The 27,678-nt window shown below is 42.9% G+C and overlaps 1 protein-coding gene across 12 annotated transcripts in view; it reads right to left on the minus strand.

The window, feature by feature from the left end:
- Positions 1–27,678, minus strand: part of FGGY (FGGY carbohydrate kinase domain containing) — a 276,235-nt gene that overhangs the window by 7,904 nt on the left and 240,653 nt on the right. For all 12 annotated transcript variants that reach the window (XM_065738156.1, XM_065738206.1, XM_065738165.1 and 9 more), the window contains 4 exons: positions 24,991–25,138; positions 23,303–23,377; positions 20,062–20,182; positions 17,663–17,757 (listed from right to left, as the gene is read on the minus strand). In XM_065738156.1, coding sequence (XP_065594228.1) covers positions 17,663–17,757; positions 20,062–20,182; positions 23,303–23,377; positions 24,991–25,138 — 439 coding nt within the window. The remainder of the gene's footprint in view (positions 1–17,662; positions 17,758–20,061; positions 20,183–23,302; positions 23,378–24,990; positions 25,139–27,678) is intronic.

Consider the following 27,678-nt stretch of genomic DNA (forward strand, 5'->3'; position numbering starts at 1 on the left):
TCTTGCACTGTCACAACGCTTTGATATCAGAGCAGGTGTGTGACACCACACTAACTTGCAGAACAAAAGAAATCATCTGGACAGAAAGCAGCAGCCGTTTGCACAGGGGAAGGTAAAACAGAGAAGCTGAAGGAAAAGCATCCGCACAGGATATCCTGACGCTCGGCTGTGTACTTGACACAATATTTTGCTTAACTGCCCCACTTCCTTTAAGGTGATAAATCCAGATTTCTGTAGCTGATTCCTTCTCACATTCATGCTGAGCGCACAGCTTTCTGCACACTTAGCTGGAACTTTTATTTGCCATCTGGAGACAGGTTGGAATTTACCGGAGGGAGGGGGTAGGAATGGGGGCTCTGGCTTTTTTTCTTTTTCCTTTTTGCATCTGTATTTGCTTTATGAGCAATGGCTGAGGCATCATTTACACGTGGGGAACTGGATCGGGTTCCCTCAATTCCTTCCATATGTTCTCTGACGCTGTCAAAACATTTTTTCGACCTAATTAATCTGCACACATCTCTTCATTCATGCCCCACTCTGTTTTAGCACTTAGGGGTTATCTAGCTACAAAAACAAGTTCTGCCTACACTTTATTGTATGGCTACTCTACGAAGAAAACAAAACTAAGTGCAACATCTCACTCTTTTCCATCTAATTATCCTTCAGCATCTTTCCCAAGTTCTGAGGCATTCCTTTTTCCCTCACCTTTCACATTTATCCTTTGCATCTCCTGAGATTAATGAGGGAAAATCCCACTGTGAGTTTTGATTTGAAATTATTTTTGTTTGATTAATCTGACACGTGGTTTACTATTAAAATATATCTCAGATATATGCTTCCATTTTACCCAATCTGGACTGTGTTTGGGAAATTACTCTGGGCCGGGGCTCATAAAACACAAGAGGCCTTAAAAAGGTCTCACTACTGTAAAGCAATAGAAGCTTGAGTTGCTAAAATAAACTGCATAAAAATAGGGAGAGCCTTTCCAGCAGCCTCAGAGACATTCTATCTGCAACAACAACAATGTATTTCTCAAGAGAAAATCGATGCTTTGTAAAGAAGAAACCAGCAACCTGCTATGGCTTTAGAAGCCTTTTGTCCTCATGAAGCACTGTACAGAGAAAGTAACTGCAACTGCAGGGTGCAGCTGGTTCCCTTCCCACGACTGCTCCAGGGGTGCTGTCCTGCCTTTAAAGCAGCCCGGGGGAAACCTGGCAAAGACACAGCTTCACTTTGTGAAGCACCTCAGCACAGCAAGGGTTGGCTGAAGCCTAGGCTGAGCCTACTCCACACAGCTGCAGGCACTACAGAGACCATTAGGAAGAGGATGTGCTGGGCCACCAAGGGCAGTTGGCCCTATTTTCTTTCAGCATCCCATGGGACTCTGTGTCCCTCATCGCTACGCCTGCTCCAGCTGTACAACTGAAAGGTTCTCTATTGTTTACAGAACTGCCCACTGGACAAACCAGAGCTGGAGGGGTGGTGGGGTGGGGGAACAATGATCGGATCAGAAACACAGTGCAAAGAGCTCTGCAGGTGTTGACAGGGCAGGAGAATGCATCCCACACATTCCAGAGATTGTAGGTCTCAAATCAGCTTTCTGAAAATGAGAATACCAAGCTTGGCAACTCATTATGGTCTGCTTTGCTTTTGAGATGTGAACTGGTCTGGTTCTGATCCCCTTGCTCCTACAAACATTCACTTGTATCTCCTGGAGACCATTTAAAATGATAAATGTGTTTTTCTTTAACATTAAAGCTTTTCTGAAAGTAGAAACCTCTTTATATACACAACCTCTCTGGGCACCACAATTACATTTATTGCCCAGAACACAATCTGTGGGCACCAACTTACACAAACGCATTGGGAAGAAGCCATTCCTGTTGGTGAGCGTGAAGTTACCTGCAGCACTGCTACAGCCCCTTGTCAGGCCTGGCATTTTTCTGTATAAAAACAAAAGCTATTAATCCCCACCTGCCCCAGAGCCAAGAAAGAGCCTTTGGCTGCAGGGGTAGTGCATGACCCTTTTTAATGATCAAATCTGAGCCCACCACTGCCAGCAGGAATGTTTACAGGTATCCGAGGCGTCTTTTTCCTTAGGAAATCTAAGAAAGCATTTGTATTCAGTTGACAAATAGAAAAAGAGCAAATTTTATAATTTATGGTGCCCAAAACAATAGCTGGTTCTGTCTGAAAACACACCAGCTAGAATTAGAAGTGCAGTTAGCGTGTGAGGGAGTGAGTCACCGAGTGGCAGCAGAGTTTGGCTGGCTCACGGCCCGAGATCTACCACAGCACCATCCTGCTCTGGGCTTATCTTTAAAGCTGAGATCTCGCAGAGTAGAGCACAGCACACTAGAGGAGGCTGTACACCTTCCCCTCCTTCCCTCCAGAATTTTGGCTAGGTGGAGCTTGTTTATCAGCTGCCTTTTATCTGTAAGGTGAACCCTGAAGCTGCAGAGGGGCATGCCTCCCCCACAGCACCCAGCTGGACACCGTCCCTATTTTTATGGGGCTCTGTGCTGTCCCACCCCATTTCCTGTGCTTTAAGAAGCCCTCAGTTAGCTGCACCTCGTGGCTCCTATTTCCAAGCAAGCTTTGCCCTTCACTCACCTTAATGAGGAATCTCTAATGTTCCTGAAGCACTTATGGGGAAAGCTCTTCCCAGCACAATTCCTGATGGTGAGGAGGGCAGTGGGATGTGTCAGATGTGTCAGCTCCTGCATTTTGACCTCGCACAAGGCACACAAGCCTTCTGCACCTCTGCTTCTCATATATTCCAAAGGAATATATAACACCACTAGATTAAAAACAAAGCCATAGGAGGGAAACCTAGCCAGTGTGAGATCCTACTGAAGAAAAAACACCTTGTGGCTGACAATTCATCTCAAGGTCGGGACTGAGCTGGTTCCTACTGCTGAGGGTCCGGCCTTTTATTTAAACACAGCATAGCAGGGACTCAGATGGCTCATGCTTCAGCAAGGCCACTGAGTGTTTACAAGTGACTGTGGCATGCAAGCTTTTTATAACGCCCTTTGCAAAGTGGTTTACTGGTTTCAAATTAATTTCTATTGCACACGCTTTTTGCAACATGAAGCGCTCTACTTTTACTGCTCAGAAACTGTTAAACCTTTGCAGAGCTGCACAAGAGAAAGCGTTACCACTACCCGAGCAAGTTCCCTTGGGAAACTGTTTGAAGAAGTGTACAAACTGTGAGCTGAGCCTGGATGACCTCAGAGAGCCTTTTCCAGGCTCGGGTAGAGGCAGAGCACGACAGGGAAGGCTGCTCTGCAGCTGCACATGCTGTTCTTTGGGACAGGCAGAGCCCAGCTCTGCAGGCTCGTCCTTCAGGTCTTGCTGGGCCTACTCACAGAGAAAGAGAAGTGTGTGTGCTGGCAGTAGCATGGACTATTTTTTGCAGAGAACGCTTCCTGAAAGTAAAAGGGAATAGAAGCAGCAGAAATGAACAACGCTATCATTACCCAATGTGCTGAGATCTCAGCAGAGATCATTTCAAAGATCCATGTTGTTTACAGCAGCTGATGAGCTGTGCTCTCGCTTAAAGTGCTAACATACTTTCAATTTCCAGTCCTGTCCTCAGCGCTTATCCATCATTTCAAAATGAATGCTCCTTTTGTAAAGGCTAATTACTCGCATGAACACTGCACTAGCTCCAAATCCCAGATTTGTTTCACTTCTCTATCAGCAGCAATCTTGTACTTTGCTTATTACAGCACATGTGAAAAATAGCTCATTTTTGTTCAAAGACATTTCTTTGCTGTGACAAAGCTAGAGCAGGGGGGAAGGGAAATTCAGTTACTCACCTGATGGAAGTCTTAATTTTACAATATGAAATGCACTTTCGCATTGTTCTGCTCTGGCATGGATCCTGGTTTTAGAAGCAGACTCAGAACAGGTCGCTCTGAAGTGCTTGAAAAGAAGCTGTTGTCTCGTGCTCAAGAATCTTTCCTCTATATGTAAATGGTAGGATCCCATCCTGCCCCCTCTCCTCCCAACGAACAGTGGGACCTTGCAGGACTGAAAAGCCATCAGTCATTCCAGCTGTACAGGAACAGAAGGAATTCAGGCCACTCTACAGCTCAGTAACTTAATTAAAATGAGAAAAATAGAACCCAGACATGCAAGAAAAAGGCTGCAGTTACAGTGAGGAGGAATTGCCCTGTTTTACACTTCATTCACTAGGTCAATGCTCTGTCACAAACCAGTTTCAGAGGCAAATCCAAACAGCCCAGCAATACAAGAGTCCAAATCCCAATCCCACTGCAGTAAATAAACCAGAAGGGCAGCACCTAATTCCTACAAGTCTCCAGCACACAACTTCAGCTGCAGTGAGGAGGGCTCAGTACCTGCACCAAAGGAGCACGCCTGGCTCTGCATTACTGCTCAGAGGCAGAGTTTGATGCCTACAGCCACAGAAAGTGCTGCTCTCAAATGAAGCTTTGTTGTTTCTACCTGTGACTGAATTTGTGCTTTAAAGGATGTGGTTTCCCATTCCTACCCAAATATTTTCTTTAAACCAGAGTTTTGCATAGTAAGTGCACTTCACTATAAACCTATAATGCAACCTTTAAAAATCATGCATGATGTAAATAGGAATATTAAAACCTGATATAGACTTCTGAGTGCTACTCACACCACTCTATATGAACCGCCTTCCATATTATGTATTAGCAATGAAAACGACCACACATAAAAAACTGTTTCCACTTCTAATGTAAGCTTTTGTTTTCCAGCAAAGCCAAAGGATTTTCTGATTCAGCTGAACTGGGTCAGCAGTGCACTGGCCTTTCCACTCGTACCTTTCATTCCATCAGAGCAATATCATTAACAGCATTATACATCCCTGCACTTCTTCTCCTATCGCCTTAATGTAGCTATAAAACCTGCTGATGGAGTACTTGGACATCTGCTTCAAAGAGCAGCTAGACAAAGAGCCAAGTCCCACAGCTTGTTCAGCATCACAGAGTCAATGGCAAAGCATAAATGTTACTGTGGCAAACACAGCTCCTCTTCCCCTCATCACTATGAAACACCACCCTGCAGTTCCTGTGGTACTGGTTTGATCCACAAAGCCAGGCAGTTCATTACTTATCTCAAGGACATTAAACAAGCTTGCTGATCTGAGCTGCCTTAGCATTTCTGGACGTGGGTATCTGTTCATACTTAAGGAGTTACAATATGAACAGTGGTGGTGAACAGAGAAAAACCCTTCTTCCTCAACCCTCACTGTTACAGAAAAAATACTCCAGCATCCATGAGTAGAAAACATGCAGAACTTCTTCCCTCCTCCACAACCTTAAATCAACTGCTGTGTTGCAGATAAAACTTCTTCTTCCACGTTTTCCTGCTTCCTGAAGTCAAAATCAAAAGAATGGGAACTGACCGCACTAGGAGAATTAGGAAAGTTACAAAGCACAGCAAAAATGTGAACGGGAGGAAAATTCGGCAGAAAGTTCAAAGGCAGCCAAATGAAACGCTCATGTGAAACGGATTCTGCGTAATTAGCCACTAGGGGGAACAAGAGTCATGCTGCTTAATGAAGCTGTAGGTCACTTCCAGCAGCGGGCCTGGAAGGCTGTCCTTTCCCAAGCAGGCTGGGGATGCTCCAGCGCTTTCCCTGAAAGCTTTCAAGTGGGACAAAGCTCTCCTGATGTTCAGCAGTCTTTCTGCTTCCTCTTTCAGGTCGGTGTAGGCCTTGGCACCAGCAGTTATCTAGCTGCAATTAACCTACTTTTTCACCTGGTAAAATATTTAAAAAGAAAACATAGGAACAGAGGGGACGGGAAGAAGAAAAGGGAGAGGCACAAACAAAAAAGGGCAAAAAAGATGAAACATATGTTTTGGTGTTGGCTCTTTTAAAGGAAAAGAGAAGAAAAAGCACACAGAGCTCATACATAAACCTGTGTGTGAAACACAGAGTGGCACGCAGCCCACACGGTTAGAATCCTTACTCCAGTGAGAAGGGAGGAATTGCAGAGGACCTCCGTCCACACTTGTCCTTGTTGACTTGAGAAGCTGGACAAGTGTTGCCCCAGGAAAGGAGACACACAGCTTTCCAGAAGGCAAGAGTAAGCAGGGAGGAGCTACCGAGTGCAGTTCTCTGCTTCACATCATCTCTCTCAGCTTCCTATAGGGAGATGCAACTACATGATGTTCCCTGATCGGAGCACGTTGTGAAGTTACACCCTAGCCCTTGGGGAAGAAGCTCCACTCCATGTGTGTTCAAGCTCTCCACTCCCACACCATCCACAACAACTAGACTTTGTCACCCTGGGCCATGGCTGCATGGGAAAAATGAATGAGGCAAAAAGTAAAAGCCCCTCTTGGGTCACTCTTTCTCTGCTGTTGCTCAGGACACAGAACTGTTCAACAGCATGGCTGGAACTGAATCACAGACAAACATTTTCTGCTACCATAAAAATAACAAATAAGTAATGGTTTTCAGCCTGTAAACACCATACTTGCACTAAATAGAGTTCTGATAGGTATGCTGTAACTGGGAAGTGGTACTCTAACTGGAAGCAGGAACTCGCTCCTATTAGAGCTAGCTCAGCCTAAAGAGTATCAGATGTTACTCAGGCCTTAGAAGGTCTGAGACATAAACTCTGCGTGCGAGACAAAAAGAAGTCAAATGACTCATGACAGAGTTTGTTCTAATATAAATGACTTTTTCTGGCTCTTGGCTTTTAAAGACTTGGCATTTTCAGATCTTGAGCAGCTAACCTAGGCAGCTGGCTTCCTAGGCCAATGTCCTTCATTTTGTGTATAAAACACTGGCATTTACAAACTCATATTCCTCTGGCTAAGGGAGGGCAGTTTATTTTAGCACTGCAATCAATGCCATCATAAATCTTTCCTCTTCCAGTCCAACACTGGCATAGCCCAAACAGCGCTGTGTGGATAAATGTGTACCCATAAGAAAGAGCATGCACCACAATGCTTAACCAAAGTACTACAACCCTCGAGAGCATACCTGAGGAAGCAGCACAGAGTGAGCCACAAACTGTCCCTTCTGTCCATGTGGGCATGGGGCTAAGCTATGGGAAGGGAATAGAAAGGAAGGCAGAGCAGGAGAGGAGGAATAGTAGGAAACAGGGGAATTAACAGATGAGAAAATGAAAAAAAAATAAGAGAGGCACAAAAAAGGTGGCAAAGATACAAGGAAAAAACAACAAAACAACATGAGCATGAAAGTAGGGGTGTAGGGAGAGGGAGATGGTAGGGATACTGGGTATCTAATACAGAAAAGAAACAAAATAGTGCCTAACTGTCTGCCACCTCCATATTCTTTCTCATGTTTCCTTCCCGGGTCTCTTCCCGTGCCTGTCCTCTGGTTCTTCTCTTTGGCATTCTGTGTCGTAAGACAAATGTGCAGTCGTTCCATGGGGGCAAAGATATATGAACAACATGAAAAGCAAAGCTCGCCTTGTGTCCTTTTCATGCAGTACAAGAAACATCCCTTAGATGGGACTATTGCAGAATTAAACAACCGTACAACCACAGCCAGTAACTAATGAGCAATATGCTTGTATACTCAAAGCTCTTACACCAAACAGTCAAAGAAAGTGAGGATAGCTCATCACAAAAAGACCCCATTTATTACAAGAGTTTCAAACAGCTTAGCATCTTTACGGCCATTACTCATCTCCCTCACCTAAGCTAAGTGCCAGCTTCCAACCCAGAGACTAACACATACACAATTTATCAGCTGTAAGGCACTCAAGCACAGCTTCTCTCAGTCCAGCCTTCAATACCCAAAGTACTTAATAACAACAGCCAGGGAGACATCAGCCTGGGAAAACTTCTCTGGGAAAACTTCTCATCAGACTTTTTGAAAGCAAAAGGAGTCTGACCCAAGGCTGCTAGACTCCAAGACATTCTGCTGAATATATCCAAGATGTTTAGCTCAGTTTTGAGCTAGAGGGCTGGGCAATGAAAGGATCTTTCATACAAAACACAATTCTCATCCTCCAATTATCATCAGCACTCCGTTCCTCGACAGAAGGAGATGCTTCCACCACGGCTGCCCCACGCACGCTCCTTCAGAAGACCTCCACACGGGAAAGGACCAACAGGAAACTGTGTGAAAAATGCTCACACACACAGGCCCCACACGGTTCAAAACTGATTAGGTCTTGAAGGTTAAAAATATTCAGGGGAATCCAGCCCCCAGCACTGCTACACATTAAGTACATTCCCTATATATTACTCTTAGCTGAAAACTGCACTTGTAAAACTTAATGCAACTCGTTTTGCTGCTTATCCACTCTCGCAAGGCACTGCATGATGTGGGCACAATGCTTCTTTCTCCTTGTTCGTGTTTACCAAGTGTTTTCCAACCCTAATGTGGAGGATTATCTTTTTGCAAAGATCTGCAACTTATACTTTACCATGCCCAGTTAGCAGTTAGCTCTTCTGCTTACATTTCCCTCAAGGGTGATGGTTATGGCCTCGCTAGTCGTTATGTGGACACTTGTTTCCATTAAAACAAATCAGAGCCAGGAAGAAATTTGATATGGATTCTCTCTACAGTTCACTGCCCAATTTTGAGTTTCAAACAGTGTTTCAGAGATGTTCAAGTGCTGTGGGTGTGAAAAGTTGTTTCAGAACAAGAAAGTAAGCAAGAGCTTGGAGTGACTGTTACACATCCACGTCCAAGAAACCAAGGAAACAAGAACCCATGACTTAGTAAGACAAAGAAAGGAGAACTGGATTCCAATTCTGAAGAGGAGGAAAGCCTGCATGCTAGTAAAGCCACTGGGTTTTCTTGCTCATAAAACTAACAGGGGATCTTTAACATTTCAAATCCATGAATACATAAAAGAGAAGAAAGAATTTTAGATTAACCACAGCGCAATGAAATGTACTGGAATCGCTCAGAATCACTCAGATTCACTCAGATAGCCAGCCATCAAACTGCACGGATAGGGCATATCTTGAGAAACAAAACCTTCCAGGCACCTACAGGAGAAAGGACAACGTAATTCAGATAAGGTAAAAAACCTTCAGATATAAGAAGGCTCAAGTATGTCCCGATGATACAAACTACTGACATCAAATGCTGATCATAATGTCCTCCAAAAATGTATTGAAAAAGGAACCACGCAAGCGTTTCAGACAGCTACTGCAGAGCCTCTACATGCTTGTGCTTTGCTACAGAACAGTCTGATCCTCTGCACTGACATAGCAAGAGAGCAAATCCCAGATGGAAAATTAATCTCACACTGCAGCCAGATTGAGTTTCCAATTCTCCAGTGCATAACTTGAGGGTTGTTCTGCTCAGCTCTTGAAGAGGAGAGGGCAAAGAGACTTTAACTTGTTTGACATCTCAAACATCATTTAAGCAAGAAGCTCCGAAAAGGACCTCGCTGCCTACTGACAGTTACAAAAGATCCATGGAAACCTCCTCTGTACTCATCCTTCCTATGAAATATTGCTATCATGTTTTTCCCTGTCTAAATGGCCTGGACAGAAGGGGTGTCCAAGGTCCAAATGACTTCAGCCATGTCTTTGAGCATGTGGTAAAATCTGGCCTTAAAATAGAAAGGAGATGGATTACTGTACGCTTTAAAGAAAGCATCTGTCTGCTGTAAAGACACATTTATGGTTCCCTCATATTTATGGCTTTCCTCACGACAAGGCCAGCAAGCTAGAAGAGCTGTAAGGTAGTGATATTACACAATAATTTCTTCAACAAGATGATCTTAGTCTTGGTCTGTTTGGAAAAAAAATCAACTAATTGTACATCTCCTTACACCGACTCCAACACCATCATTTCAGGTCTCGTTACTCAACAGTTCAACAGAGCAACAGTTGAACCAGAACTATCCCAACCTGTGCACCTTCTCCTGTCCGACAGGTCTCGGTAAGAAGAGCACTACGGTCGACTAAGAGGTTCAATTTCTGCAGATTAACAAAACTCCCATTCTTTGCCAACATCAGCTGATGTGAGTTTATTAAAAGCTAACAGGCATGACGATCTAAGTGCTGAGCCCACAGAGCAGATTTTATTTATATACATATGGTTGCTTCTAATATGCTCATCGGGCATGTGCAAGCAAGATATAGAAGTCAGGTGAAGTCAGTGGAGTTACGCCAACACACGAACCTGGATGAATCTTCACTATAAACACTGAAGATTAACCACATTTTGTGGGGCTTTCAAACGCCTTGGAGGCCTTTACTGTCTTTTCAGTCTATCCTCATAACCTCAGAAAATAACTCACAAAACCTTTATCACCATTCTCAGCCAGAACTAACGGACAGTTAAGCCCACTCATTTCCCCACACTGTGCTGTCCACCAGTGGCCAAACAGAATCCACACTTCGTGTCTGGCACTCCGTTACCTGCTTTCAGGAAAATAATATGGTCACATCTTTACCAGCTGGATTTCTGAGATCGTCATCTCCAATGTCAGTGCTCCTGTGCCAGATCCTCAGCCATGTCTATGGTTTCAGTTCTGTTACGGTCAACATATAACACTGTCCCACTGCAGCTGCCCTTCCCTGCCATTAAAAGTTAGCCAGAAATTCCAAATCTGAACATCCGTGTACCGGGTGACATCTACACTGGAGCATGCTAAGTCTGCACAAAAGGACAGCACCAAACAGAAGGCACTGCCTTTGTATTCCGTTCACTCTAGTATTCACAACCCATTTCTGAATGGGTAATAACTGATTGCAAGAGCCATAGCAGCCTTTATCGTTTCAAGATGTGTCATCTACAGGCAAACTGTGTGTCAGATTCCTGTTTGGGCTCTGATCCAGCAAAGTACTTCAGCAGATGGGCAGCCCTGCTTGTCTTCATCTGAACTTCTGGCCTCCTTGAAAGTTAAATGATGTACCTCAGTGCTTGACTGGATCAGGGCACTGGAGTAAACTGGTGTCACTCCTCTGAAATCCTGGAGTAGTGCTGATTTACATTAACTGAGAATATTGCATTATGATTACGGACTACAATCATCTGTCATTTGAGTAGCTATATGACCTGCTACAGCAAACTCTGACATTTTCTTAGACAAGTTTTTACCTGTAATAATTTCAAGTGATATAGAACAGCTACAAATCATCTAAGGTGACAATTAACCAAACACTGCTGTACAGCACGCACTGATTTGAGAATTCATCAAAAGCATGACAACATGTAGCACTGCACATAGCACTCCACCAGGAACATTTCACAGCCACAGAATTAATTCTCTGCACTCCAGTATAAAAAGCAGCCAGCAGGATGATACTGAATGAGGGCAGCTCAGCTTCTCCTAAAAGGACCTCGGGGGCTCCAAGAGATTTGTGTATCTGCACTTCAACAGCGCAGCGATGTGGAAATGTTAAAGTTAGTAAAGCAAACAGCCTCAAATGAGAAGGGCAACAGATGTCAACCAGTATCACATGTCTGTAAACAGCAACAAGACAGAGGGCACTTCTCTCAATGCTTTTGTGAAAGCACCGTGCTCCCAGCGCTGGCCACATCTCAGCTGTCTGTCTCTAAGTGGTGGTGCTTGGATGTGAGATGTAATGCCCACCAAGAGTGGGCTTCCAACCACACATAAATACTGTCCAGTGACGTCAGCTGAAAGAAAGGAGAAATGTTTTCATGTGTTTATTGCGGCTTTTTAAAAGTGAAAATAATAATAATAATAATATATCACGCTGAATACTCTCAAACCAATTGAAAGCTCATTGTGTGCTTGGCAGAGACAGACATGCATTTATATTTCTCAGCTTTAATACAGAAGGATCATCCTTAGGGCAAAAGAGTAGATCTGATTCACCCACTTCTTACCCTTACTGCTAAGACTTCTGACACAAAGGCCAAAATATGCTAACTAAAAAGGCACTCTTTGTACCATCAACACTACACCACAAGGAACTGGACAGTGGCCATCAAATCACTGCCTTTTGATTTTTCCCTCTCATCTATACTCCTCTAAAGATTTCTGGTAAGAAGGCAGCTGACTCCATAAAAAGCCAGAGGCACTGCCAGTATCTTGGTGGTTTCATGCATGTTGTATTGAATCTAACCTTTTCTATGCAAGCTAAAAAAACCACCCCAAACCACTGCAGTTAGGCAAATGTATTTCAGTGTCAAAACACCATGGAGAGAGGTAAAGGAGTAAAGTTCTACTGCTGAATCACTGCTTTGAATCCAAGCTTGGCTGCAAACATTGAACACAATGACCACAGTCACTGAACATCTTAGCTGTTTATGTGGACAACAGCAAGCTGTACTGTCTGCATCACAAACTGTCCATGACATTATTTGATAGCTTTGCTGACAGCCAGAAGTGAGAACACACAAAATGAATGGACTGTGAAGATTCAGCTCTTTTCACCACCAGAATACTGTCTCTAACAATAGCTATATCAGCTGTGCACAGAAATTCCAAGTAAGTTTTTTTGGAGCCAATGCCCTTTCAATAGAGACTGATGATGAACATAACCAGGAAGGAATTTAAAGGAATCTCTGACATAAAGAGGCCATACCCAGCCAGTGTACTAAGAACAAAAACAAAAGCCAATGCCCAGCCTTGCCCAAGAATGGCCTCCACGAACCATGGACTCAAAGTGTAGATGCACAAACTTGGAGCTTCTAAAGAAAAGGAAGGCAAGATCTCAGCACCTTAACACGCTCCTTGCATGCAGCATGGTGCCTAAGAACAACCACCTCCTTCCTCTGACTTCCCAAAATACCCAGATTAAGAAGAGAAGAGACATCCCAAACTAACACGAAGGCCCTTAGTAGAAAGTGCATTAATTGGGTAAGGCAAGCCCACGAAATGATTAATTTGCTGCTCTCCTTCATTATTCTGTTTACACAAGTTGATTATAGCACTTAATTACTAATTTACCCTGCTCAAAAACAAGAGTGCTTTACATTCTTAATGAGGGAAGGCAATATTACCTAACTCAACAGGGAGAAGTAATTTCATTTCCTCTTTTGATTTCCCAAGTTATTACCATTTCTAAGGAAAAAAGTTATCCTCTCCCTCATTTTTCGCTCGGTTCTTCCTTTTGAAAATATGGAAATCAACCAGAACACTTGTATTAATTTCAATCCATGACCTGACAGGTAATGCTTTGGAAGAGGAATAGAGGATCAGCTCATCCACTGAAGCGTGTCCACTGACATAAGTGGAGCTACACAAAATTACAGAGACAGCTTGATCCAGCAATGAAAACAGCCCCATCTTGCGAGTTCTGTCAGCAAAGAGTTGAGTACATCCAATTACTACTTCTGTGTCTTCTTAGGAAATGCTGTCAGTTCACTATTGCCAGTTGGTCCATCACCAAAGCTGTGGAGTAACCGTACTGTAATAAAAAGGACCAACTTCTCACTCAATGTTTTACACCAAAAATGAATGCAGAAGGTTACCCCTGAAATGCACTACAGCAAATCATACGAAGTTCTTCTCTTCCATATTGGCCAGGAAGAATGACCCACATTAGATACCAACTCCAAAATAAATTTGGCAGTTTAGTTTCATACTGGTAATTTTATTAATTGCTTTAATATGCAATTAAGGAATAGTCAGGGTAGTGCAGAATGTTATAAGGCAATAATCCTGCTCCCTGGAGTACAGCTTTGTCCCACAGAGTCGGTTATCCAAAAGAAAAAAAAACAAAAAAAAGAGCTGGATCATTGCCAAATCAAACAGCACCTTCTTCCCATTTTCAATTACATACAAGTGAAGCAGATTAATGAGGATATAGTGGAAACCTTGACATTTATTTATTGAACATTTTTACTGAGAAGGAATTGCTGGCTTGCTAAACCGGAAACTATATTTTTACTACAGAAACAATCACAGAGAAAAAAAAAAACCCAGGATCCCGCTGCTCCACATGGAAGGAATGGTGAGACCCAATAAACTGACCCATCTAAGCCAGAAGCAGTAAGGTTATTTCATTTACTGTGGCACACACTTCAGAAATCCCCCAAACGATAGGATATATATTTCAAAAATCCATATGTGACACGATTTTCACCCAGCACTATCTCCCGTGTCGGTGCTGACCCACGCAGGCTGTGCCCCACTTCACAGGAACCATCATCAAGGTAATACAAAATCACCACAAGGGAAAAGCTGTAGTGGGGGCGAATGAAAAGATAAAGCAAATTGCACAAAGAAATTCAGAAGATTTTCCCCTTTTCCCAGCGATTCTGGAGATGAAATAACCGAAAGATAAAATGGGAAATCACTCTCACCACGCTGTGTGTGTTTTGTTTTTTCTTTCTGGTTAGACCAGTTGTTTTAATTCTCTTTTACCGCAGAGGAGAAAAATGCAGAGCGAGTAAATGAAGAGGAAAACAGAGAAGTCAACGTTCTTTGAAGAAACAACATATGGTGACCAGGCATGAGGGATGGAGGCTATAAATCTTGCCTTGATAGAATTACCTAAAGATGAAATTGCAGCTTCAAGGGGCTTGAGCTCCTAAAACCACACACATCCAGCAAATTAACCTCCATGGCTACAAATTTTACAGGAACTTTCATTCCCAACGTGTTGTTTTTTTTCTGCAGAGGCTCAGAGAATTCTGTGACAAATACAGACGTGGTGAACAAAAAGCATGAAAATCTTTTCTATCCAAATCACTCAAGAAGATAAAAGAAATAAGGATTATAAGGAAGTACTGCAAATAGTACAGCTAATAGCCACTGCTGTATTACAGAAAAGGGAAGGAGTCGGGAGGTGCACTGAGGTTTGTTTCCTTCTGAGAAGAAACTCATTTAGGGAAGAGCACACTCATGTTCCAGCCATTACGACCAGTTGTTCAAGAAAGGGAAGTGTGAGCATCCAACTGCTCCACCAACATGCTGACTGGGTTCACCATGCAGCAAATGGAGGTAAATAACTCCCAGTCCCTGAAGCAATAATCCCCCAAGGTTTCTCTCCAGCAGTTTCCTCATCTCCAAATCCCAGCGGTGGAATGTAACAGGACAAAGGATCAAGACAGTACGGGAATATGGGAGCAACAGCAACCACCACAACCACCTACTTTACCCCTAAGGAAACAACGGACAACGCCAATGCATTTCCCAACCATTAATCTAAAAGTCTAACACTAATTACAGTATACAGTTACCATATGTTTCCTACTCTATACCATTTCTCCTTACCATGGACCTTCTCTGTGTGAGGAAGCATTCTGATGTTGTACTACAGGACATGGTTCACTGGGGAGATATTGGTGGTGAGTGGAGCGTTGGACTGGATGATCTTAGACATCTTTTCCAACTTTAATGATTGTCATTCTAAGGTAGCAAAGCAATAGTTTTGCTATGACTACACACCGTGTCCATTGATTTAACCACTGCCATAATTTCATCAGCTCAGTCAGGGTGACGAAGCACTGGAGCTGCACAGAGAGCTGGTAGTTTCCTTCTCTGGAGATATTCAAGTCCTGCCTGGACACCTACCTGCAACCTGGGCTGGGAGCTGCTTTGGCAGGGGGTTGGACTCCATGATCTCTGGAGGTCCCTTCCAACCCCTACAGTTTTGAGGTTCTGTGCTGGAGTAGAGGCTCTGTCTTGGTGTCCCATGCCCCAGAACACCCACAGCACCAGAATGCATGAGCAGAGCAGCTCATACACCTCATGTACACTGCAGTCCCAAAGCTGCAGTTTCAGTGTGCAGACACAACCTGAGATCAGCCCTGCTGATCAGCTCCCTGAACCATCACTCCCAGCAGCACTGCTGCTAATGCCAGGCACTGGTGCACTTTACCTGTCTGCTCTGTAGTCAGCAGACTTTGTTCAATCCAGACTAAGATTACCAGAAGTGATTCTGAGTATTCATTGGTATGGGGTGCTATTTCCGAGCTCTCCTAAAGATGCCTGGATTTTGGAGAACGGAGACCAGCAAAGCCAGGAAAACCAGACTGCTCTTAAGCATTTTGATTTGGACATGTCCAAAAATCATTCTGAGAACTGTGACCAAAATCACTGGGACAAAGACAGTAAAAATTCCCCTTCAAACAAACATAGTCATAAAGAGGCTATTGCTAAAAACAACTCATGGGGTTGGGTTTTTTAGTTGTTTTCCTTTTGTGTATTTTCTTCTCCTTTACTGTTAGACCGAGCAAACAAACAGTTTGGAAAAACTCAATAACTAAGTAGAAAACGTCTATCAGAGGACAGATCATAGCTTCTGTTATTCACAAAAACTACGACGACACTGAATGTTTGCAGCAGCATCTCTATGAAAGGTTTTGCCTTGCAAGAAGTGTTAGAAAAATAAGAGGTTATTGAACTGCAACGTTAGATACACATTTACACCACCCTCCCTAAAAAGACCTTTGTACAGTTTATACAGCTCCTGATCCCAGGTACCTGAATTCTCTGGAAAATATTTAAATGCCACCAAAAATGTTTGCTGTGTAATACAACTCATCTTGCCATTGGTGTCACCTCTGCAACAACAATCTTCTGAACAGATGCTAAGCCAAAAAAGGAGAGTGGCTTCTTCCCACTGCAGGTTAGATGACCAGATGGGGCCTCACCTGGCTCCCAGCGATCACCACTGGCAGTGGGATGGAAAGACCCACACCACAAATATCCCATGAGATGAACAACAGTCATTTCCAAACTGCTTTCCCCTTTTCTGTTCCAGGGGCATCTCAAGGAAGCTGACCTGCAACTCGGTTTCTTTTTTTCTTTCTATTCTGCTACTACTTTCTTCGATTCGAGAAAAGATGGGAAGGGATTATATTTTTATGAAGTCAGACTTACTTAATTTAAGTTTTGAGGTGTGCAGATTGCATAATGGTGCAAGATATCTTAAACTAGAAATGAAATACTGCCATAAATGAGGACAGATAACACAAAGGTAGGAATTAAATATGAGTTCCTATCACTAAAAGCTGCTACTGAAATTACGTTTATCAAAACAATCAAGATTTCCTCACAAGCACTGGAATTTTTAAGTAGAAATGTGCATTGTTCGATATGTTTGTTCCAAGGGGACTGATTTTAATGGAAGAATTCTTATGAAGGGAAGCTGTTCTTACTGCTAGCAGAACTGACAGTGGGGAAAACAGCCACAACTTTGAGCATACAGACCCTTGCTCAGGTTTCTGTGTCTTACTGTCACTTACATAGCATCGCATTACAGTGATCTGCTGAACATAAAAACATCACGGCCACTTCTACAGCTTTTAAAGGACTGAAATAACACCAATCAACTTGAAGCTCCACTCATTATTAACTGAATTCACTGGGAGCAAGACAAGAGGTGTAGGTGTGTTTGTACTGTTTAACTCTCTCAGTGCTATGGGATTTCTGACATTTTAAATTCCTCAACGCAAAGTGGGGCCCACAGCTGAGATGAAAGTGTGGCCCTCCTGCAGGAGCAGGGCCTTGCCAAATGTCCTCTTCTGTCTGCTAAGATCACACAGCCTAACCCCACAGAGAACAGCTGACTGTGTCACCACAGTCAAACATCAGTGAATGTTCTATACACATCAGTAACAGTTAAAAGTTGAGGGTGCAGAGAAAGCGACGCTGGCTCCTGCCCAGCTGTGCAAACTTCTCCACCTGAATCAAAGTCTGTGCATAATGCCGAATTTCCAAATGTAAAATATAATTTAAAAAGTAATAATTAAAAATGGAAAAAAAAAATAAAATCAGGAACTGCGTACCTGTATAGATGCAAAATCCCCAGAAGCACAAGCTCCAAGAATGGCAGCGCCCACCAGAACAGACTCCACTTCTTTGGACAGGACAACAGGTTTGCCTATACAGGAAAAAGTCACACATCTGTTAGGAAGAATAAAGCAGTACAGCAGGAGTTGCACAATAAATAATTCAAGGTAAAAAAGAAAGAGAAGGAAGGAATGAAAAGGGACTTGAAAACCACGTTCACAGCTCTATTCATACAGTACGATCCTCTGCAGATGAATGTGAATCTCTGCTGTGTGGTTCCAGGACCCAAGAAACACAATTGCAACAAGAAATAAATGCAGAAGATAAAGCAACTGAAGAACAGTGGTTATTTATCTCAAAGCACTCGGTCGTAACCTGTCACCCACACCCTCCAGCCCAACCTGAAAAGGGAAAGTTGACCTTGAGGGGAAATGGGGTGGTACCCTCCTGTTCCTTTTGTAATGAACAACCAAAAACCCAAAAGGTTGGTTGTGTTTGTTTTTAAACATACAGCCACGAAGGCCTGTGTACAGAAAAATATAAGTAGCGACCTTTCACAAACTGTGAAAGGAACAGTAAGAGTTATGTTCCAAATTGTACAATATATTTGAAAACAAGATTTAAACGCTAGAAAAATAAAATAAAAATAAAACAAACAAACAAACAAAAAATTAAAACAAAACAAATTTAAATTAAATACTTTGCATATTTTGAAGGAGAATTTAAAAACCAGTTTCATCCCCCACAGGTGCCATCATACTTTGCCTCAGTTCACACAAAGGTTTCAAGGACCCATACTATTACTGTAAAAACAGAAGGAAAAAGAGTAACAGATAAATCAGATATGCCTGCTTTTTGATTCTTAGAGATGCCTAAATGTGTAACAACTCCTCTAGCTGCACTTCAGGCGCTCATCCCCACTAAAAAAATTTTATATTCCTATGGCATTTGGCACGTGTGTAAATTTCCATTACTGAGATAATTTCATTGGATGCATGATGATGCAAACACGGAGGTGGGAGGAGGACTTCCGTCTCCAAAGAGCCCCAAAAATGCTGCTCCTGCAAGCCAACTGCGAGATCAGGAGCTGAAATGGGAGGGAGTGCTAAAGAGAGCTCTGAGCAACTTCTACAGAGGGAAAGACAAATACGTGCTTTGGAAATGGGAAATAAAATTATTAATATTAAACCCAACTGTCGATGCAAAGCAAGTTCACCTTGCATCCCAGGCATCTGCTAACTTGCTGATATTGCGCTGTTCCCTCGGTTTAAAGCCGCTTACAATCATTTTCCAGTGCCACAGCACCATGCCACCCTCCCTGCAGTTAGCACAGTGCCGTGCAGAAGGGATGCACGTACAGCGCAGGAACGGCTGCTGGCAGTGAACCACTGCAACCACAGCACCTCCAGCGGTTCTCTGAAGTACAACCAGACACATCCACCTTACAAACCTGAGTGCAGGATCACACTCCTGAGCATTCCTCCTGCTGAGATGGAGCACAGCTCAGGGCTTGGGTTGGCCAGGACTGGATGCACACAGCCCTGCTCGCCGGGCGCTGGAGCAGACAGTGATTTTCAGCATGCTCTAAAATCTACTGCACACTTCCTGCACTGAATACAGAATTCTTACCAAGCAAACAAAAAGATCAAGATACTTTTTAAGTAGCCTGAAAAGTTATCTATTGGATGTCTGCATGGCTGAGTCATGGGCATTTGCAGCTAACAATAATATATTCAGTTTTTTTTCTTCTGGTGAAAGAATGGGGGATTGATCCTGGAATGTTAGCTATTTTATCTGATAGGCTCAAATGAGTGCAACACAACCGAGAGCATTTCAGTTCGATGAACTCTGACATCTCTTGTCAGTCACAGATTTTACAAATGGGGGAGAACTCCAGACTGCAAAAGGGCCTTTTTGTACTGAATTCCACTTGGCCATTAGTTACAGTCAAAGAACTCCTGATTACATTTTAATTGAAATACCTTTTCACAGATCCTTTGTTTTACACATCAGGAATCAACACCCCGAACTCTGCATGCTGAAATTCGCCTAAAACATTTGAGTTGTACATGGAAAGATATGCACCCTTCACCATTCTTCATAAACAGAAGGACCCACAGACTGGAAGCAAGCTGGAAGATCCTCCAACAGTCCATTTGGTGACAGTACCAATCGTGGAGCTTAGTTTGCACCACATCTCTGTCTTATTCAAACGTCTTTACATTTCAGGAAATCCAGTCTTGCAGGAAGTTACAATTCGTTCCAATATTTTTGGCCAACCAACAAAATTCAGCTCTATATAAAGAAAGTGTTTATTTTTCCAAAGTTGAAGCCCTTAGCCACCTACAATAATAAAGCAGTTGACACTCCTTCCCCCAAACTTCCTCTAACTTACCAGTAATGTCAGCGTGCATCTGCACAAAGAGAGGGTTCTTGCTCAGCCCACCACACAGGAACAGGGTGTTGATACGGTGACCTGCAGCCTGCATAGCTTCCAAAATATGCCTCGTTCCTAACTTCAAGAAGGAAAAAAGAAAAGAAAAACAAAAAAAACTCAGCAGATGAGCACAAGAGAGCAGCCAGAGGAACAGAACAATGTGCTACCAAGTGTGACAGCAATGTGCTGACACTACCTGCCCCTAGCAGTAACCCGAGGGCTGGGAGTACACCTACAGGGGACAGACTGGGCTTAGCTTTGAAGAGTAAATGGTATTGTGATTAAGGACCAAAAAAAATCAAGCAGACAGCACAAAGAATTGGGAAGTATAAAGGCACAGTATATTGCAGTGAGCATCCTTGGGCTGGCTGAAAAAGGGAAGAGGTAACTTCTGTTCTACAGTGACAAGGGACTTGAAGGGAACCACCTACAAGGGTGAAGACTGCAACTACGAGAGGACAGAACTGGGCACCAGATAAATCGACCACAGTTGACAGGCAGCTGCACAAAATAAAATGTTCCATTTCATGCCTGAATTAATTGAAACACATCTAAAACGAAGGTATATTTTTTAAACTTCTTATGTAAAGGTCTTCATTCTCAGAAACTTGCATTAGAACAGGTCAGTGTCCTGCTCTGTAAATGATGAAAGCAAACAGGCTGCTGCTTCAAAACTCGTCTCTCTCTGTGTTAACCTTGCTTGCCATCAAAGCCAACCCTCTCCATTTGCTCTTACAAGAGCACTTCCATTTCCTCTGACAAACTGTCTGTCCCCCCACGAAACACAGTCTGGTCAAGTTCTGACAAACTGCTCTTTGAGTTTTCCTACACTATGCTGCGAGTTCCCAAAGAGGTCTGGTGCCCACAATAAAGCAAATTAACATCACGGGCACTGAAACTAGCAGAGTTGCTGCAGATTTAGCCCCAGACATCTCTTCAGAGGTATTTCTGAGCATGAAGGTACGTGGTCACAAGGAACTGCAGCAGCCGCAACACAGCTGACAAAATCCATCACTTCCCTATTGACACAGGGAGCTCACTTCCAAATCACACAGCCACGATTTTAATCATGGAAAAAAGAAACTACTCGAGGAAGTCTGTCTCCTCTGAGCAGGCCTGATGGCCACAACTGGCTCTCTGACGTGTTCTCACAGCCGCGGCCGTTGCGTTGTGCTCTGCAGTGAATAGTTGAAAGGATATTCTCTTTCATTGCTTCTGAAATTCAAATTGATGCACAACTTCTCTCTCACAACGCACACATGCCAAAGACCCTGAGAAAGGACACGCTGTGAAAATTATTTTGTGTTTACCTGCCTGGAAAATTGTATTCACGGAGCAATTCCAATTAAAAGCCAGACTTATTTCACTGTGGGTGGGGGGGAACTCATTTAATCCTGGATTGCAGAAAATGCAAATGGAGGGGCTTCAAATGCAAATTTTATATGAAAAGAAAAAAAGCGTCTCCTGCTGAAAAGAAAACTAGAGATTAACATTCTGCGGGCAGGCCTACGCTCTGTACAAGACTTTTACTTAGGTTTAAAGCTGTCTTGCTTCAGCAGTTAATGGTACTGGGCTGGGGCTGTGCTGAGCAAGAACTTCAGCAAAACAGAGCTGAACTGGGAGTGGCAGAGCATGAGAGGAAAGCTGAAATTTCCAGGTATCGCATCAGCAGTTGGTAAATACACCGCACCAAACCCAACTCCACTTCTGTCTGCTTTCTAGCTGCTGTTTCAATGGCATTTACCAACATAACTTACAGTGAAAAGCATCATACGACCTCTTTCCATTGCATCTCACGATGGAGGCAATTAGCTGTCACAGAGATGCTGAACTTACAGCTGAAAACAGTATTGGTGTTGCACAATAAAATGTGAGTTGCATTGTACAATGAGATAATAGGTGACTTTCCCAGGATTTCCAGCTGAGAAGGTTTCCACCTCATTAGCACAGCACAATACCTGAGCACCTGTTCATACTGGGAAGTCTGTGGTTTCTTTCAGGGTAGTATCAGTAGCTGCCATTGATTAAACTCTCCTATGCATTCCTATTTAAACTGTGGGATTAGACTGAAGCATCAGGTAGAGCCCAGCCGCATTCATCTTAAAGAAGATCAAGACTGACAACAATCCATTGCAGACCCGAATTCTTTGCTGAAGATGGGGGGTTAACACGTGAGATGTACAGCTCGCAGTGGATTCCCAGCAGCCGCACACCCTCCATCGCAGATGGCTGACCCAGCCTAGAGAAGTTGCTGTTTAACCAGGAGAGGAGTTTGGAAGTATTCCAGCCAAGCAGAGGATTGTCAGGAAAACTCCCCAATCCATCACACTGTTAATGTTTGGCAAGTTCAACAAGGCTTTTTTTGTTGTTTTGTTTTGTTTTTAATTATAAAGAGAATGTCAAAGAAGTGTCAGTTGCAGTCACTGAATGCCTGGGGATAGCACGCCCCATCACCAACACCCCACACCAGTGTTTCAAAACAACTCCTTCAGCCTGGGTTCTCGTGTCAAAATAGACCTTCTCGTGAACTGGAAATCCTGGGTTCAGGAAAGTCTCCCATCTGAGAAATGAGGGCAGAAACAGAACCATTCCTACAGAATATCCCTTCCCTGCAAACTTCTGTGACTTTTTCATAAAGGCGGTCTCTATGCTTTCACAGCAATGTCGTACATAGAACTGCTTGCTTTGCAGTGGGGAAACATGGGAGGAAAGAGCTCTGGTTCATTCAGTGCAGAGTTACAGACTCACTCCATCTTGCAGCGGTGCGGTACTGACTCACCCAGCAGGCAACGAGGGGAAATCCATGCATTTAGGAACTGAAGCTGAGGCAAACTTGGGGAAAAGCAAGATCTTTCCTACAAGGAATTCAGAGCTTCTCTTCCTCCATTCTCTCTGCTTCCCCCTAGACAGCCCATGATGCCAACACTGCCCTCGTAGCATCAGCCTCTTTCTCACACATGCACCAGAGGAAAAAGCCCTGAACTGTCATAAGAGGAAAAACTTTCCAGGGATACTCTTCACACCATCTCCTACAGCAGGGAGTAGTCAGCAAAGTGGGTAAACAATATCTTGCTCCTTTAAGAAGTCCATTAAGTGAATTCATCTATTATTAGCAATCTGTTTAGCAGAGGGGAATGATCAGTCTGCCACAGAACACAAGACAAATCATTTGTTCTTTTATGCACTAAAAATGGCTTACAGCAATTGCTTGAATCGTGGCCAAGTAGATAAGGGCAAGTTCATCCAGACCCCGAGACAGTGTCAGTCCAACAACCTGTGCAAAGATCAAAAAGAAAATGTACAATCCAGACAAGGTAAAACTCTACGGTTTCTTGTTGTAACAAGTTTAAGTGATAACTCTCAGCCTTATTTTTGTGAGCTGTATACCTAACATTATGTTAAACTCGTTATTCCTGATGTGGGGAAGAACCACATATATTGCTCCTGCCCTTGCAAAGAAATAAAGAACAAACAGCATATAGTGTAGGATTAGGGATAGATTAACTGTGACAGCTTTATGTTATGACTCAGACATTGCTTGAGAATGCATTTAATGTAATAATATGAAAATGATATTACATAAAAACATGTTTTTAAAAGCACTTCTCACTTCCAAGTACCGTTAACACTGAAAAACAATTCATAATTAAAGACTATGCCTTCATCTTCTTTACTCTGAAATACATAAATACTGTAGTGTGGTTACTCTGGGTTAATATCAGCACAGGGCAGACGTGAGCATGGAAAGTGCACTGCTATTCCCTCTACGTGCATACAGCTCTCATAGCAAGGGAAATTCTCAATCTGCTGCAGCATATCATTCTTTCATACAGTAATATAGGTATTAGTGGGACTCCACAAACATGTAACCTATTTTTTGATGTTTCCTCTGTTTGTGGTTTAAAACATGCGGTGGTGGTGCTTATGATTTCCTACCTCAGCCTCATGCACAGGTTTTGGTGCTGGTAAGTGGCTTGTGATATTCATTACAAGGACACGATGCCATTTTGAAGTAAATCTTTGTCTTACTCATCAGCTATTCTGATATCATCAGATGATACCCTTCTGATATCTTCCCAGCCCTGCACAATTATATCTGGCCTGTTAGCTATCCAGTCTATAACCACGGAGTTCAATGAAGAGAAATAATCATCCAAATCCTTGAAGATGGGCTGAAAAGTTCCCCAGCAGAGCATCTCTGGTGAGCTTCTAAAAGCTGCTGTCTGCTTCCACACTGCAACGCTCTGCAAATTCCCTTGTGCAGAACACAGTACTTCAAGCCCTGTGAGCTCCACAAGTGGCATCTCTGGAACCAGAAGCCAGCATCAGACCAGGTTTAGCTCTGAACAAAGACGTGTGAAGCACCGTGGCTGTGTGCTTCCATGCATGAGAGCATCTATGTCCATTGTTAACAACAAGCAGAGGAGCCTTTCATTTCTGTTGGAATTTAACACCCAACAATTCTAATACAGTTCATTTACCAAGCATTTATCTGCCCAAATGAAACAAACTTTTGTATCATTCCTTTCCCAGATAGGCATACTCTAATTTGTGCTGAGATGCAAAATCAGGCAGACAGGTGAGCTGACAACAACTGTGAGCATTGCCAATGGAGCTGTGAAGTGTGAGCCCTATGAAGGTTACTGGGACATGTACACTCTCCTTATTTTTAGGAAATAAATGTGGCTGTGGTGATATCTGAACTATAATGATCTCTGGTTTTCTACTGAAACTGTAGCACACTTCAAAATGCAGCAAGAAACCCAAATCCTATGGGACAGTTTAAATAGCTGAGGAGGAGTATGTTCAAAATTAAAGCTCCTTCCAAGATTTTTATTTCTTTTTTACCCTGTATTGACCTTTTTGCAAAGACAGGCTGTTTCTTACCATGCCCTTTAGTGTCAGATCTGTTAAGGGAGATCTGTTTCCATGGAAATCTGGCCAAACATGTAAATCAACAGTGAGGAAACCCACAGGCAAGGATTTCTTAATCAGATCCAGGTGACTGTTCAAGTACGTATATATACTTTGAGCACTAGAAGAAAAACAAGTTGGAAAAAGAGTGGGGGAGGTTATTCATCAAACATAAAACATTTGTACTGCTATCAAAAGCAGAAAAACCAACAAAGAATCCCAAATCCCAGAAGTAAAACAAAGAGGGGGAACAGTGGGGCATGCAGGCAGTGGGGATGCCTGTCTGCACGCCTCAGCTCTGGTGCAATGGAAGTTCGTGATCTCGAGTCTGCACACTGCTTCCTATGGGTCCCTGGTGGAGCCAAAGCTGTTGGGTATCTGGGGGTCTGATGATGCTTGTCTTGCACAGCAAGGTGCTGACACTAGGAAGGGGAAAGCTGGAGAAAAGGAAGGAGGAGCCCAGAGAGAAACAAAAGTTCCTTTACAACTGTTCGACAGTTTCTCTGATTAATCAATAGCACTTTCAGCTTTCCTTTTTTACACCATAATTATTTCAGTATGTGTTATGATGAAAATGCAGCAGTAAGGGTGGAGGAGAGAAGGCAAGTGGTTGCTATTTTAGGGAGGAGCTGAACATGGGCCTAAACACGCCTGCATCTAAGTTCGGATACACCCAGCTCCACAATATCCAACAGACATTTCCTTGGAGCAACACTGATCTTCGGCCTAACAGTGAATTCTTCAGTGCTTTGGCTTCCAATAGCCCCAGTGACATTCCATTTAAAAAATGCTGCAATTATGCTTGGAATATTTTTTCAAACACTCATACTATCATAAACAGACTCATATATATTTTTCAACCCCTTGGAAACCTCCAAGTGGGGCATTTAATTCTAGATATGTAGGTCAATAACAACATGTAACCCTAATTACAATTGATTAGTCATTGTCTCATCCACTATAGACCCAAACAGTGATATTCACTTAGCCTCTACATGTATATTCAATCACACACTAATGAGATCCCTAAGGGAATTTGGCATATGCTTTACTAGTTTGACTTCTGACCTGCTAGCAGCTGTATATTTATACTTTGCATTCAACCATTCAGCTGCATGTTTTTTCAATTATACCTTACCATGTGTATGCTATCAGAGGACATCATTCAAAATGAAGTGCACTTGGAAGACATTAAAATAACTAATTCACATCATTATTCACATACTTTTAAATGTGCTTTATGTGTCTTCCTGGACCTGAATAATTTTGACGTCACTTTCCCTCCCCCCCCCTTGCAGGGATGGCCCTGTATTCTACATCTCTAAAACTGCCCTATAAGCAGCACACGTTAAATACAAAGTCACTGTATTTCCAGGCTAAGTCATGGTTTGACTGTTGGGAAGAAAAAGAAAAGCAAGCTTCCAAGCTTCACTCATCCAGAAATCTACCAGACATCCCAGCTTCTATCTGACCTCTGTGCTGCTTGGACCGCTCTTGCAGGGATCAACTGCTCATGCCACCCTAAGAGAAGACTGCACAAAAGAAGGCAGATACTTTAGCACCCAGCCAACCCTGGCATTGTGCTTCTTTCACACCTTGTCCTCTTTTTGTCTACGCAAGATGTGAGTGATTGGCAAAGTCCTTCAAACTTCTGCCAGTTCGTTTGTACGAAGCCTGTTCTGTATGTAGTGCTGCAGCATGAGCTCTCTGGAGCTTTTTCTACCCAGTGCCATGTGCAGCTCCCAGCAGCAGCTGCATCTGGTTTGCAGAGCTAAGCGCATGCTAATAAAAATGAACAATGCTGAAAGTGGAGAATAAGAATTGAACACAAGTTTGCTCAGGATTATGTTCTTATTGAGGACAGACTTTCAGAAAGCAACGAGAGTTTGGTACTTAATCTGTTCAGGAATCTTGAAGATGGCAGTCTGAGTCTCTGAGGAAAAAATGTAAAAATTCTCCATTTCTAAATATTCTGTATTTAGTGCCCTATCCAGATCACAATCCAAACTTTTAGCACTGTGAAATTAGTTCTGGTCAGCACATTATCAGACCTATTACAGACAAGCAAGCTGCTGCACACTCACTTTTCCAACACACAAAAAGATGCCGTTAGAGATCTAACTAATTCTTCATCTTAGGCTCACGCTTCACATGGGGGCATAGGAAAAATGCAATGGAAGCTAAAATTTTGGAAAAAACCCAAGCAGTAAAGATCAGCCCTTATTCCAAACACACAGATGCATTTGTTTCCTGATCTTCCTTCTTAAAGAACAACAAAGAGAATTCTAGGAAGCATGAATCTGTTCCATATTGAAAGAAGTCCAATAGATTTCTGGGAATTCTAGTCAAGTTCTCAGCAAATTAATAAGTCATTGAACATTAAAAACTATGAAAGGGTCACCCAGAGAAACCAGGTAGCTTTATCCTCCCAGGGAGGATGAACTGTAAGTGCATGAATTTTCACACATCTCTCAGGACTGTCCCTTTGCTTTTTAGACCAGAGTGATAAATTGGAGATTAAAAGCCAAATTCACTGTTTCTTTCTTTAATCCAAGGAAGAAGAAAAAAACAAGTTTAAGATATCCAATTTTTCATCCAATGTACTTAACTGTTGAGCTAAGATGGTCTCAGAAGATTCAGGTCTGACAAATGTCTGAGTGG

The sequence above is a fragment of the Cyrtonyx montezumae genome, unplaced genomic scaffold, assembly GCF_038088225.1.
Source record: "Cyrtonyx montezumae isolate F1298 unplaced genomic scaffold, pur_monq_1.0 scaffold_1, whole genome shotgun sequence".
NCBI lineage: Eukaryota > Metazoa > Chordata > Aves > Galliformes > Odontophoridae > Cyrtonyx > Cyrtonyx montezumae.